Raw genomic sequence first — 13,380 nt, 5'->3', positions numbered from 1 at the left:
CCGTTTGAGGTGCTTCAGAGGATTGAAGAGGTGGCTTACAAGCTTGTCTTGCCGCCTAGTCGGTCGAGTGTTCTTCCAGTATTTCATGTTTCTATGCTCTGGAAGTATGTCGGCGATCCATCTCATGTTTTGGATTTCAGCATGGTTCAGTTGGATGGTGATTTGACTTATGATGCGGAGCCATTTCAGGTTGACAAATTCGAAAGTTGAGGTCAAAGGACATAGCTTCAGTGAAGGTGCGGTGTAGAGGTCAGCCAGTTAAGGAGGCCACTTGGGAGACTGAGCGGGAGATGCAGAGCAGATATCCACGCCTATTTGAGACTCTTGGTATGTTTCTAGACCCGTTCGAGGAAGAACATTTATTTAAAATGGGGAGGACGTAACGATCCGGCCGATCGTTTTGAAAGTTGTAGCCCCATTTTCCCATTTATAACTCATTTCCTGCTTAATTATTGTTACGTGACTTGCCAGAGTAGTTGGTTCTGGCCCGGGAAGGTTTCAGAATGAGTTGAGACACTTAGTCTCAAGGTCAGAAACTTAAGTTGAAAAGGTTGAGTGGATGTTGACTTGTGCGTAAATGGCTCTGGAATGGAGTTCGGTGGTTATGTTAGCTCCATTTGGTGATTTTGGACTTAGGAGCATGTCCGGATAGTGATTTGGAGGTCCATAGTTGAATTAGGCTTGAAATAGCGAAAGTTGGAAATTTAGAAGTTTGACCAACAGTTGACTTTGTGGTTTCTAGACACAGATTGGGGTTCCGAGAGTTGGAGTAGGTCTATGGTGTCAATTATGGCTTGTGTGCAAAATTTATGGTCAATCAAACGTGATTTGATAGGTTTCGGCATCGAATGTAGAAGTTAGAACTACAAAAGTTCATTAGGCTTGAATCGATGCATGATTCATGGTTTTAGCGTGGTTTGATGTGATTTGAAGGCTCGACTAAGTTCGTATCCTGTTTTAGGACTTGTTGGTGTATTTGGTTGAGGTCCCGGGGGCCTCAGGTTGAGTTCGGGTGATTAACAAATCAAGGTTTGGAGTTAAGGTTGCTGAACTGGGAGTCTTCTGGTGCAATCGCACCTGCGGAGATTTGACTGCAGATACGAGCTTGCAGGTGCGAGCTGGGGAGCAAGATGAGGCCAGGATAAGGGAGTGCAGTATTCATAGGTGCAAAGGATTTTTTGCACCTACGTGGTCGCAAATCTGGCATGTTGGGCGCAGAAGCGTGTCCAGCTGGGGAGTTTGCGCAGGTGTGATGGAATTTCTGCACCTGCGAGAGCACAGATGCGGAGGAAGAATCGTAGAAGCGAAGGGAGCCCTATGAGGCATGTCCGCAGAAGCGGAGGAAATTCCGCAAAAGCAGAACCGCAAGTGCGGTTAAGTTATCCGCAGAAGCGACAAGGCTGGGCAGTGTATTAAAATTGAGGGTTCCGTGATTTTCATTATTTTGGACAATTCAAGCTCGAGCTTAGGCGATTTTTAGAGGGATTTCAAAGAGATTCTTGAGGTAAGTCACTTATGGTTAAATCTCTTCAATAATTATGTTTCCCCATTGAATTTCCCACCTAGATTGTGTGGTTTTGAGGTGTAATTTAGGAGTTTGAGGCTAGGGATTTTGAAAGTTTAAATTGGGGATTTGGTGTCGATTTGGTGTTGGATTTTGATAAATTTGATAATGTTGGACTCGTGGTTGAATAGGCTTTGGAATTTTGTCTCTTTTATCAGGTTTTGAGACATGGGCCCATGGGTCGACTTTTGAGTTGACTTTTGATTAAGAATTTAGTATTTTCTTATGGAATTGATTCCTTAGCTCGTCTTGATTGTATCGAACTTATTATGGCTAGATTCGAGACATTCGGAGGCCGTTTCGCGAGGCAAGGGATTGTTGGAGTAGAGTTTTGCACAGTTTGAGGTAAGTAACACTTCTAAACTTGGTTCAGAGGGTATGAAACCCCGAATTATGTGCTATTTGATTGATGTTGAGGTGACACGCATGATAGGTGACGGGCGTGTGGGTGTACACCGTACAAATCTTGATTTAGTCGATTCCCTTGAACTATATAGCCATTTTATCTGATCATTTTTGTTGTAATTTATGTGTTAGGACACTTGAGTTGTGATTCATGCTGGAAATCATGTTTAGGCTATATGCTGGTACTATTGGGACCCACAATGGTCTTTCTTTGTTGTGAATTATTTTTTTAATTACTTTTGTGTACTCAGTCAAATTCATTATTACGTGTCATATCTTAGTCTCTGTTATCGTATAGTGTCTCATCTCGTATCATTGATTAGGGCTGTTTAGCATGAGTGTTGTGAGCCCGAGAGACTGGAGAGATTGGTAACTGAGTTGGGGCCTGAGTGTTGTGCTATGAGTGATATCTATATATATGTGGATCGGGTTGCACGCCGCAACGAGCCTTATTGCTATATATGTTTGTGGGATCGGGTTTATTGCCGCAACTTGCCTTATGGCTGCATGTGGATCAGGTTGCACACCGCAACAAGCCTTATGGATATATATATATATTGATCGGGCTGCATGTCGTAACAGGCCTTATGGCTATATTTGGATCGGGCTGCATGCCACAGCAGGTATCGTACAGTGCTGAGTGACTGATTGCGATGAGCGAGAATCGAGACGGTCAGACTAAGTATTCTGAGAGTGTGAGTACTTGGAATTTCATTGTGGTGCATTGATGGGTTATATATGTATCCCTGTTATGTTTTGATGATCTAACAAACTTACTGATAAGAACTAGAAAAAGAACATGATACACAACGTCAAGAACTTAAAGATTACCAAGTCTCCAGTTGGAGAGACAGTCAACTATTCAGGGTCAAAGGAACAGCAGAGGGAACAGTAAAGGGACTAGATAACTCAGTGGAACAGCAGAGGGAAGAAATATAGAGTAATTGACTCAACCTGTAAGTTTGGATAACTCTGTAAATCATGAAATACTTCTAGCATCATGCATATACATATGAATGTCATGTCGTGCATAGGTACATGTTTCATAACATCATCAGCCTTTGAGGGCATCCCATCATATCATATCGGCCACTGTGGGCAAAATCATCAATGTATACCAGTAGATCAGGTGGTGGTGCATATATAACGCCATAACCTTTCTCATATCCCATATACATATATCTACATACATATATACACATATACAATGCCATCTAGTCATGGGTCAATGTACATGAATGCAATGCATGAAAAGTACATTAATAAAATCTTTCGGAATGTCATAAGACCATTTTGTCTTTGAAAAATATCATAAAGTAAACTCTTTTCAACTTTCGTATTTTTCTGAGACCCATGAACAGATGATAGAATATTATGACACATGGAAATTCAAGAACATATATATCTCTAATACTTCTATGAATAGAGTCATTTATGGAATTAGTGCATTTCCTCGTTTCTTCTGTATAACTTGAACCATGCCGAAAAGAAAGAAGGGATGGCCTTAACATACCTGAGTCGATTCTCTTGAAAATCCTCCAAACACATGTCAATTGCAAATATATGTAACGGCGGATCGAAGTAGGAAAAAAACCATATGATATTCTTGAGAAAGATTGCACCGTACTACCTTAGAATTGCAAAATCCCGTTGCATCTTCTTTGGCTATAATTTTAGCTTTCAAAATTATTCCACGTCACTTAAATGAAGTTGTGTCTTCCTATCATATTCCTCTGGAATTGAAGGTTCAAAATAAGTAGGAATACTAAATACAACCCAAAATAATTTCAAGTCAGCAATACAAGTCATTGCTTTGACTGGTTGTTGGCCAGCTATCATAAGATCAATTTCATTTCCTATTCGTTCTCTGCTAATTTTATCAGCAATAGCATCCCTCACATCCTCATCAGCAGCTGCCTTCTTTAGTTCTTCATCTAACATAAACCCAAAACTCCACTTACATTCTTGGACATTGGTGGAGTCCTTTTGATTGTATAAATGTTTTGTATACAACAAATTAGATTGCCACCTATTTAACTAAGACTAAGAGTCATATCTCTTAGGAAGTTGCTTGATGCCACGTAGGGGTGGGGTGGGGTTTAATCTTATCCAAATATATCCCCAATTAATTAGGTAATGTCTCGTTACCCGGTAATTAATCAATTACCCGTAAAATTGAGAATTATTCCCACTTACTTAAAATATTACCCACTTTTCACGTACTTTATACACCTTACTATTATGGTCATGTGGTACCTTGTATGGTACTAGTCCATAAATATTTAGTATTTTAGCTTGAGCCGTATTTTATCCCAACATGACAAACTTGAACGAAAATTCGTTTTCTTTGACTTGCTTCCCCTTTCACCTTTATGAATTTACTTATTACTTGTTTGAAATAGCATAATACTTATAATATCCAAATAATCTTGTCCTTGGACTGATGTCAGTTACCTTATGACAAATTCAATGTACAACACTACAGGGTGCAGCATCATCGTAATGTAGTACTGCGGGACGTGACATCTCACTTTAGGGCTCTCATTAATTTGTTTATGGAATATTTTTATGTATGTAAATAAGGGGTGTAACATCATTCCCCCTTTTGAAACATTCATCCTCGAATGTTGACTGATGCGCTTATCGTTTTCATATCTCATAGCTCTTGCGAATACTTTAGTAGTCCTTTTTCCATCTAGGCAACTGTTCTATGAATAAGTCCAAAGGCCAGAGCATTCCCCCCTTTAGGCCTCTTTCCCACACCATGACTTGAGATCTAATTCCTTTCAATCTCGTAATTGTTGCTACCTTCCATGTGCCCATGTGACTCCTCTGTTTTTTTCCTCCAACTCTTAGCCAATCTCTAGGCTTTAGTTTGTGAACATATACAGAGCTTAACAAGATGTTTCTCTAGGCATTTATAGGTATACTGAATTTCTTTGCTCGATACTCCGTTGAACTTACGAATATTGCTATGTCTTATTTCATAGACCCGATTATCCATTTGTATGACTTTACTGCATGTAGGTAGGTCATAATATACCATAACTCTTACTTCGATTTATCGTTACTGAGGTCTTCTACTGAACTCCAGGTTACTTTTGTTGCTTATCCCATATGTATAAATCTAAGTCTTTTAATGCTACCTCATTACTGTTTAAGAGTGACGACCTAGTCTCATCTTATACTTTGTGACTTTTATCCATCCATTGTTGATTCACCTCAATTTTGATCCATAATCCACCCCTAATAAATTAACCTTTTATATAATATTGCTGCTAGGATTCACGTTTTATCGGAGAACATCTAAAATGATTAGATTGATCCACCTGGGGCGATACCCTACTTTCATAACCGTATCTCACGACATCCCAATGTGATTCACCTTGTGTGGGTATTTTAATCCTGTCCAATTCATGAGATCCCTTTCTTTTATTCGTCAGATCATTACTCAATCTAAGGCCCAAATGTCATTTTTTTGTCTATAATAATTACACCCTCATTCTATTAACAGGGCAGCATTTCATCTCTTCTGAATGTTATTAGTCTTAGTCTCCTTTGAGTTCATTCAGGCTATACTGAACTTTCTATAACTTAGAGAAACCATTAACTTTCCTGTTTTCATGGGTCTTAATCTCGATGACTTATCCATTCTCATCACCATCTCACTCGCCATTTCTCGTTCTTACTCCTGTCATAAAACTTTATTGCTTTACTATATTTTAGCTTGGGGACCATACATATCTATTTATATTATTCGCGTCCTTCCTTCAACTTGCTTGCACCATAGATTTCCTTATGTTGTCCTGGAACATCAAGAGAGACATCACATTGTCTCTAACTATTCTTTACTCTTATAATCAGGCTTTTCGATACCTAGAGCATAGGCTAGAAGATATGCTACTGTCGCTGCTACTATCATTCCTGGATATTGAATCCCCGCGCTTCTAGCCTTCTATCCCAAGTATGGATTATTCTCAACCTTTTGTTATTGAGTATCTCGTTCATTGTTCACATTTACCTTACTTTCCTTAAAGCCTCACATCACATCTTCTATCTCTTTCATGACCTTCCCTCCACATAGGTATAATTCACATCCACGTCTTGAACTTCTATTATAATACATGCACTTCTTTGCACAATCTCGTGAGAGCTTCATATTAACTTTTTATGAGGTTGGGACACTCCTAACTGGCTTTATCGTAGAGCCGTTATAGAATATGGCTACTGCATTATCTCTCTTGTAACTTTGATAGTAAGAGTGATTCTGCAATGTTTTCAATCACGATTTCTATAATTTTTAGGGTCCAATAATCAGATTTCTGATTTACTTCGTTGATGTATAGCTTTAGTTTCCTCTTACTTCTGATCAGTCTTCATATATGCTTAAACTATCTTCTGATCTATGGCTCGTGGTGTTAGTTGTTACTTTAACCTTTCATGGCCGCTATGGAATATCCAGGATACAACCTTCTAACAATTCAATCCTTTGTTTAAGACCTGGACTCAATTCTTTCTTTAAACTTATACCGGAGTCTTCGACAGCTGTATGATTGTCAATATATATGGGTATCACTTTGAAGTCTTAAGTGCATAATCCCTTTTGTAAATTCTGAGCTTCCTTTAAATGTAAGTTATTACTTTTTCTGGTCTTTCTGCCCCTCTATTGCGTGTATACTTAGCTTATCTTAGTTCCCACGCATGCCGAAATTTGTGCAACTCACATGGTCTCGAATATTACTCTTGATTTTTCTTTCCGTTCCTTAACCATGGTAGGTGCCGCTTTCTCATGAAGTACATACAATGTTGTAGTGAGACTGTTATCACTGTGCTTAGGTTGAAGCTTCCTTCCTTGTTTCCTCAGTTAGTCTTACGTTGTAGTACTTAGATAAGACCTTCTGACTTTTGTAAAGCTGCGAGCTTATTACATCGCATACCCGATGGAATTTTTGTTGTTTGTACTTACCTATAATTATTTATTCTTACCTCCATGCCCTTGTGCTTGTAGGGTTGCTCCTAAATATTTTGACTGTCTTCCCAATGTCACTTTCTTTTATTTCCATAACATTCATACGATACCTTTAACTACCCCAACTCCTATCCGAATATTTCCCAAGGGTTCCGATGTCATATCTATGAGACTGAACTCCCCATGTTGGGCTTCATTATGTTTATTTTGAATTTATCTGTTGATTTGTCTTTATCTTCTTGCCTAGCCATAGCTGGGCTCTTCCTGAATTAACTACTACCTACTCGTTGTCCCATTCTCATATCCATATTCTGCGTAATCTTTCTTGGGTTATTTCCTTGTCTTAACTTACCTCACGTGTTGGCTCCTTATCTATCAATAACATCCCGGACAGGAACCCTTACAGTCCTTTTTTTTACTTCGTGCTTACATAACATCATAGAATCATAGCATATCTGTAACATTTGGATAAGTGCAATCTCATCCCTTTCTCATTTTTATTACATAACGTCCTGGAATTATAGCATAGCTATAACATTTAGGGGAGTACTAAGACTTGGAGCTATGACAACCTGCCTATAGATGTTTTTCCTCTTCATCTTTGGCGTCCTTTCACATCATCGATGATCCTTACTCACTTGCAGTAATCTTTTTGTACCAAGGATAACAAAATTCCTCACTCGTGATGGTGACATTTAGTGTAACTGGCACATACAGTCGCTTAAGCTTAACTTTGCTCATATTGCTTGCTTTAGGGAAGTGTCTTCCTGAATGACCATTCTCTGAATTTTTCATGAATCTTCTTCTGTTGTCTATTCTATTATTGCCGGCACGAAATCTAAAATTCTCATGATGTCGACCATTATCAAATCACTAAATCCCTAATTCATGTTTACTTTACCTTGTTCACCAACCCGTATTGTTCTCTATTATTTTGGGGTCTAGATTTTCCTATTGGTAATCACGTTAGAGTCACGAACTTACTTCTTAAAATGAGGATATGACTTCATGGCCCAAACTTTTTTGTTGTCCTAAGACCTATCACCTCTCGTCTCTTCATTCACTTGACTAGACTCTATAATACTGTCATTTGTTCTTTCTTTTTTTCTTTTCCTACCGTCGTTATCCATGTATCACACCTTATTCATAATATTTTCGTATCTCTCTTCTGCTAATATTTTTGCATATCCCTTTTCTTGTGAAAACTTCAACACGACATTTTTTTCTCTTTTAGCTCTCCTTGCTTTATTCATCGGCTCTTCGGTTTGCTCAACGTCCTCGCTCTACTAGGGACGAGAGTCATACTAAGGTAATATTTATCCCATCCAAGCTTCCAGTGCCTATCTTTGTAGTACTCATATCTAGTTGTACTATTTTAGAGTGCACCATCTGGGTGTCTCATAAAGAGATCTATTAGCACATTTGTAATACCCTTCGAAAATGTCAACTAACACAAACAATTCATTCACCATTTTGAGTTACTCTAACTCCAGTCGGATCTTGATATTCCATCCTTTTCTTAAACTATATTTGTTAGCTCCCATAGGGCATGACTGATATAGGTGTGGCCGGTTGTACGTACATCTATTACTGTTGAAAGTAATTCAAAATGCTTATATCTCCCTTCCTGAATGGTAAGTAATGATAATCTTTATTAATTAGGTAACTTGTACCCTTCTTCACCTTGCTTCTTTTACTTGCTGCAACTTGTGTCTAACTTTTGATTCTGTTATTCCTTTTTATCGTAAGAGTGGATAAATATTCTTTCCTAAAAGCTCCTTATCAAGAACTGTGTACCTTTTAGTACACGCATGATCTGCTGAAGACCTCGCATTTACTCATCATGTTTCCACAGCTATATCTCTTAGCGATCATCTTTCTGAACGTAGGCATTGTCTTATTACAAATAAAATAGAAGTTCGGAATTTGAATTCTTATAAGTGAGCTCTACCACACGATCTCGAGTAAGAAGAAAGAGTGACAATCCTAAATGCCCTGTAGCCTCCTGCTTATAAGTGTGGTGCACGACACACCCATAAACAAGACTCTACTAGACACGGCATGTATACTCTCTAGGACAGAACCGCTCTGATACCACTTTTGTCACGACCCAAACTGATGGGCCGCGATGGGCACACGGTACCTTACTCAATCGAGTACCAACGTGATGTATCTTTCTTATTACATCATCATATACACGTGACATACGGGCCTAATAGTCCAACATGATTATTTATAAACTCAAAACATAGGCCGATAAGGCCGTACAATCTTTCACGTACACAACATATATCTACAAGCCTCTAAGAGTACATAAACATCATAAAGGTCGGGACAGAGTCCTGCCATACCAAACAATACACGTCTAAATCATACTAACCAAACAAGCAACTCCGAAGCAAATGGAGCGCACCAACATCTTCCGCTGAGCTGACAGCCTAGTTGGAGGGATCTCGACCTGTCTATCGGTACCTGTGGGCATGAAATGTAGTGTCCCCAGGCAAAAGGGACATCAGTATAAAAAATGTACCGAGTATGTAAGGCATATAAATAAGTACATAACAGGCATGGAAGAAATATATAGTAATTGACTCAACCTGTAAATTTGGATAACTCTGTAAATCATGAAATACTTTTAGCATCATGCATATGCGTATGAATGTCATGTCGTGCATAGGTACATGTTTCATAACATCATCAGACTCTGAGGGCATCCCATCATATCATATCGGCCACTGTGGGCAAAATCATCAACGTATACCAGTAGATCAGGTGGTGGTGCATATATAACGCCATAACCTTTCTCATATCCCATATACATATATATACATACATATATATATGCATATATAATTCCATCTGGTCACGGGTCAATGTACATGAATGCAATGCATGAAAAGTACGTTAATAAAATCTTTCGGAATGTCATAAGACCATTTTGCCTTTGAGTAATATCATAAAGTAAACTCTTTTCAACTTTCGTATTTTTCTGAGACCCATGAACAGAAGATAGAATATTATGACACATGGAAATTCAAGAACATAGATATCTCTAATACTTCTATGAATAGAGTCATTTATGAAATTGGTGCATTTGCTCGTTTCTTCTGTATAACTTGGACCATGCCGAAAAGAAAGAAGGGATGGCCTTAACATACCTGAGTCGATTCTCTTGACAGTCCTCCCAACACATGTCAATTGCGAAAACATGTAACGGCGGATTGAAGTAGGAAAAAAATCCATATGATATTCTTGAGAAAGATTGCACCGTACTCCCTTAGAATCACAAAATCCCATTGCATCTTCTTTGGCTATAATTTCAGCTTTCAAAATTATTCTACGTCACTTAAATGAAGTTGTGTCTTCCTATCATATTCCTCCGAAATTGAAGGTTCAAAATTAGTAGAAATACTAAAAACAGCCTAAAAGAATTTCAAGTCAGCAATACAATTCATTGCTTTGACTGGTTGTTTGCCAGATATCATAAGATCAATTTCATGTCCTATCTGCTCTAGGCTAATTTTATTAGCAATAGCAGCCCTCACATCCTCATCAACAACTGCTTTCTTTAGTTCATCATCTAACATAAACCCGAAACTCCACTTACATTCTTGGACGTTGGTGGAGTCCTTTTGATTGCATAAATGTTTTGTATACAACAAATTAGATTGCCACCTATTTAACCAAGACTAAGAGTCATATCTCTTAGGAAGTGGCTTGATTCCATGTGAGGGTGGGGTGGGATTTAATCTTATCCAAATATATCCCCAATTAATTAGGTAATGTCTCGTTACCCAGTAATTAATCAATTACCTGCAAAATTGAGAATTATTCCCACTTACTTAAAATATTAACCACTTTTCACATACTTTATACACCTTACTATTATGGTTATGTGGTACCTTGTATGGTACTACTCCATAAATACTGAGTATTTTAGCTTGAGCTGTATTTTATCCCAACATGCCAAACTTGGACGAAAATTCGTTTTCTTTGACTTGCTTCCCCTTTCACCTTTACGAATTTACTTATTACTTGTTTGAAATAGAATAATCCTTATAATCTCCAAATAATCTTTTTCTTAGACTGATGTCAGTTACCTTATGACAAATTCAATGTGCAATACTACATGGTGCAACATCGTCATAATGTAGTACTGAGGGACGTGACATCTCACTTCCGGGCTCTCATTAATTTATTCATGGCATATTTTCATGTATGAAAATATGGGGTGTAACACTGTACAAGTCAACTGTCGCAGCTGTAAAGTTGCTGCCTGCATCTGCTACAGTGCAGAAACAGTGCAGCAGTCAACTTTATGGAGAATGCCCTTTACCTAACTTGCTTACATCATTCAAGTGATGTCACAAATGAGATATTAACATCAAGCAAAGGTAAAACAAATTACTTGCACATTCAAGAACTCATCAAGCATTCTCTCAAGTCTGTGTCAATATTGCAAGTGATTCTCAAGGTCATCAAGAACGAAGAACAACATAATGAAGGACCAGTTCTATGTATTGAAGTTATTACATGTCCTTAGTTGTGTTGTACCTTTGTTAAAGCACTCTACTTGTAATTCCTACTTAGTTTAGTTAGAAGCATTGTATAGGAAATCTTTGTAAATCATAAACCATTATGTTTGTGTCCTCGCTAGAGTTAGTCGAGTTGTAAAGTCTTTGTAATAGAGTTATTACAAAGTAGCTTATAATAGAGTGTTACAAGTTAGTGGGGGATTAAGAGGTCAATTCCTAGGTTTAAAGTCTTTGTAATAGAGTTATTACAAAGTGGCTTGTAATAGAGTGTTACAAGTTAGTGAGGGATTAAGAGGTTAATTCCTAGGTTACAATAGGTTGTAATCTAAAGTTGCTCAGTAGTAAAGTTGAAATACCACAAGGGTAGGCCGTGGTTTTTGATCCCAAGAGCTGGGCATTTTCCATGTAAAACTCCATTGTGCCATTTACTTACTACAGTGTGCGTGTGTTTAGTGGGAACTTATAGAGAACCTGGTTCTCTATAGAGTTTGGTGGACCCTTAAATTCTATCAATTGGTATCAGAGCAGGTTCTTTCTATCAGGTTAACACCTATAAAGGATCCTCATGGCTGATCCTTGAAGCTTCGAAGAAGGCTAGTCTACTTACAGGCCACCAAGGTTCAACGGCCAATATTATGGATGGTGGAAGACTAGGATGCACGACTTCATTATGGCTGAAGACTCCGAGCTTTGGGATGTCATTTGTGATGGACCTTTCATCCCAACAAAAACCAGTGGTGACCCAGTGGTAACTGTTCTAGAAACAAGAAAGGAATTCAATGACGCTGACCGAAAGTCCATAGAAAAGAATTTTCGTGCAAAGAAAAGAATTTTCGTGCAAAGAAAATTATTGTTTGTGGCATTGGTCCTGATGAGTACAACACGATTTCAGCATATCAATCCGCTAAGGAGATCTGGGAAGCTCTATAAACAGCTCATGAAAGGAACAACGCAGGCAAAGCAGTCCAAGATTGAAATGCTAACCACAGAGTATGGGCTTTTCAGAATTAAGGAGGACGAATCCATTCAGGATATGTACACTCGCTTCATATCTATCATCAATGAGCTTCACTCACGGCGAAAGATCATCCCCAGGAACAAACTCGTCAGGAAGATACTTAGTGTATTACCTGGTTCTTGGGAAACACGGGTAAATGCTATCACAGAAGCAAAAGATCTGTAGAAGCTGACCATGGACGAACTTGTTGGAAATTTGAAGGCTTATGAAATGAAGAAGAAGAAGGACAATAAGAGAAGAGAGCCAAAAAGAGAGAAGAACCTGGTCCCCAATACGGACAGCAATGACTTAGGTGGTGAGGATGCTGATATGGTCTACCTGATAAAAAGGTTTCATAAAATGGTTCACAGAAATGGAGGCACTCCAAAAGGGGGTAGCTCCAGCAAGACAAAAGGTTATGACCTATGTCATAAGTGCGGTAAGCCAGGACACTTCATCAAGGATTTCCCTCTTATCAAGAAACATCAATACAAACACAACACTAATAAAGCAGCTAAGAGGAACTAGGTTCCTGACAAAAGATTCAAAAGAAAAGACGCCGCTGACAACGTTGTGAAACAGGCTCTTTCTATATGGGGAGACTCTTCCCGTGAATTTGAAGAAAATGATGGGCAAGGTGACAGCTCCATGATGGTAGTGGAAAGTGAAGCAGCTGAGTATGACTCTATGTTTGCCTTGATGGCGCAGTCTGATGATGATGAGGTAAACCTTCTGGATATTCAAAGAAATTTGAAATCATATTCTCATAAGAAGTTTATATCTTTGGCAAATGTTTTAATTGATGCTTATCACAGTCTTATTAATGAGAAAAATGCACTAACCACGGAACGAGGAGAAATAGAACACGAGAGAAATGATCTAGTGGCGGTTGCGGTTGATCTAAGAGAGA

General features: G+C 38.5%; 1 protein-coding gene across 1 annotated transcript; it reads left to right on the top strand.

Moving 5' to 3' along the window:
* The first annotated feature begins 12,143 nt into the window (after positions 1 to 12,143).
* Positions 12,144 to 12,656, top strand: LOC142176222 (uncharacterized). Its single transcript, XM_075243344.1, has one exon. The coding sequence runs from the start codon at positions 12,144 to 12,146 to the stop codon at positions 12,654 to 12,656; it is 513 nt and encodes a 170-aa protein (XP_075099445.1).
* The last annotated feature ends 724 nt before the right edge of the window (positions 12,657 to 13,380 follow it).

The sequence above is a fragment of the Nicotiana tabacum genome, chromosome 22 (genome assembly GCF_000715075.1).
Source record: "Nicotiana tabacum cultivar K326 chromosome 22, ASM71507v2, whole genome shotgun sequence".
Lineage (NCBI taxonomy): Eukaryota > Viridiplantae > Streptophyta > Magnoliopsida > Solanales > Solanaceae > Nicotiana > Nicotiana tabacum.
This window is presented reverse-complemented; position numbering and strand designations above follow the sequence as displayed.

Excerpts from the sequence above, each read along its gene's own strand:
- LOC142176222 (XM_075243344.1), top strand. The coding sequence starts at position 12,144 with ATGGCTGAAGACTCCGAGCTTTGGGATGTCATTTGTGATGGACCTTTC.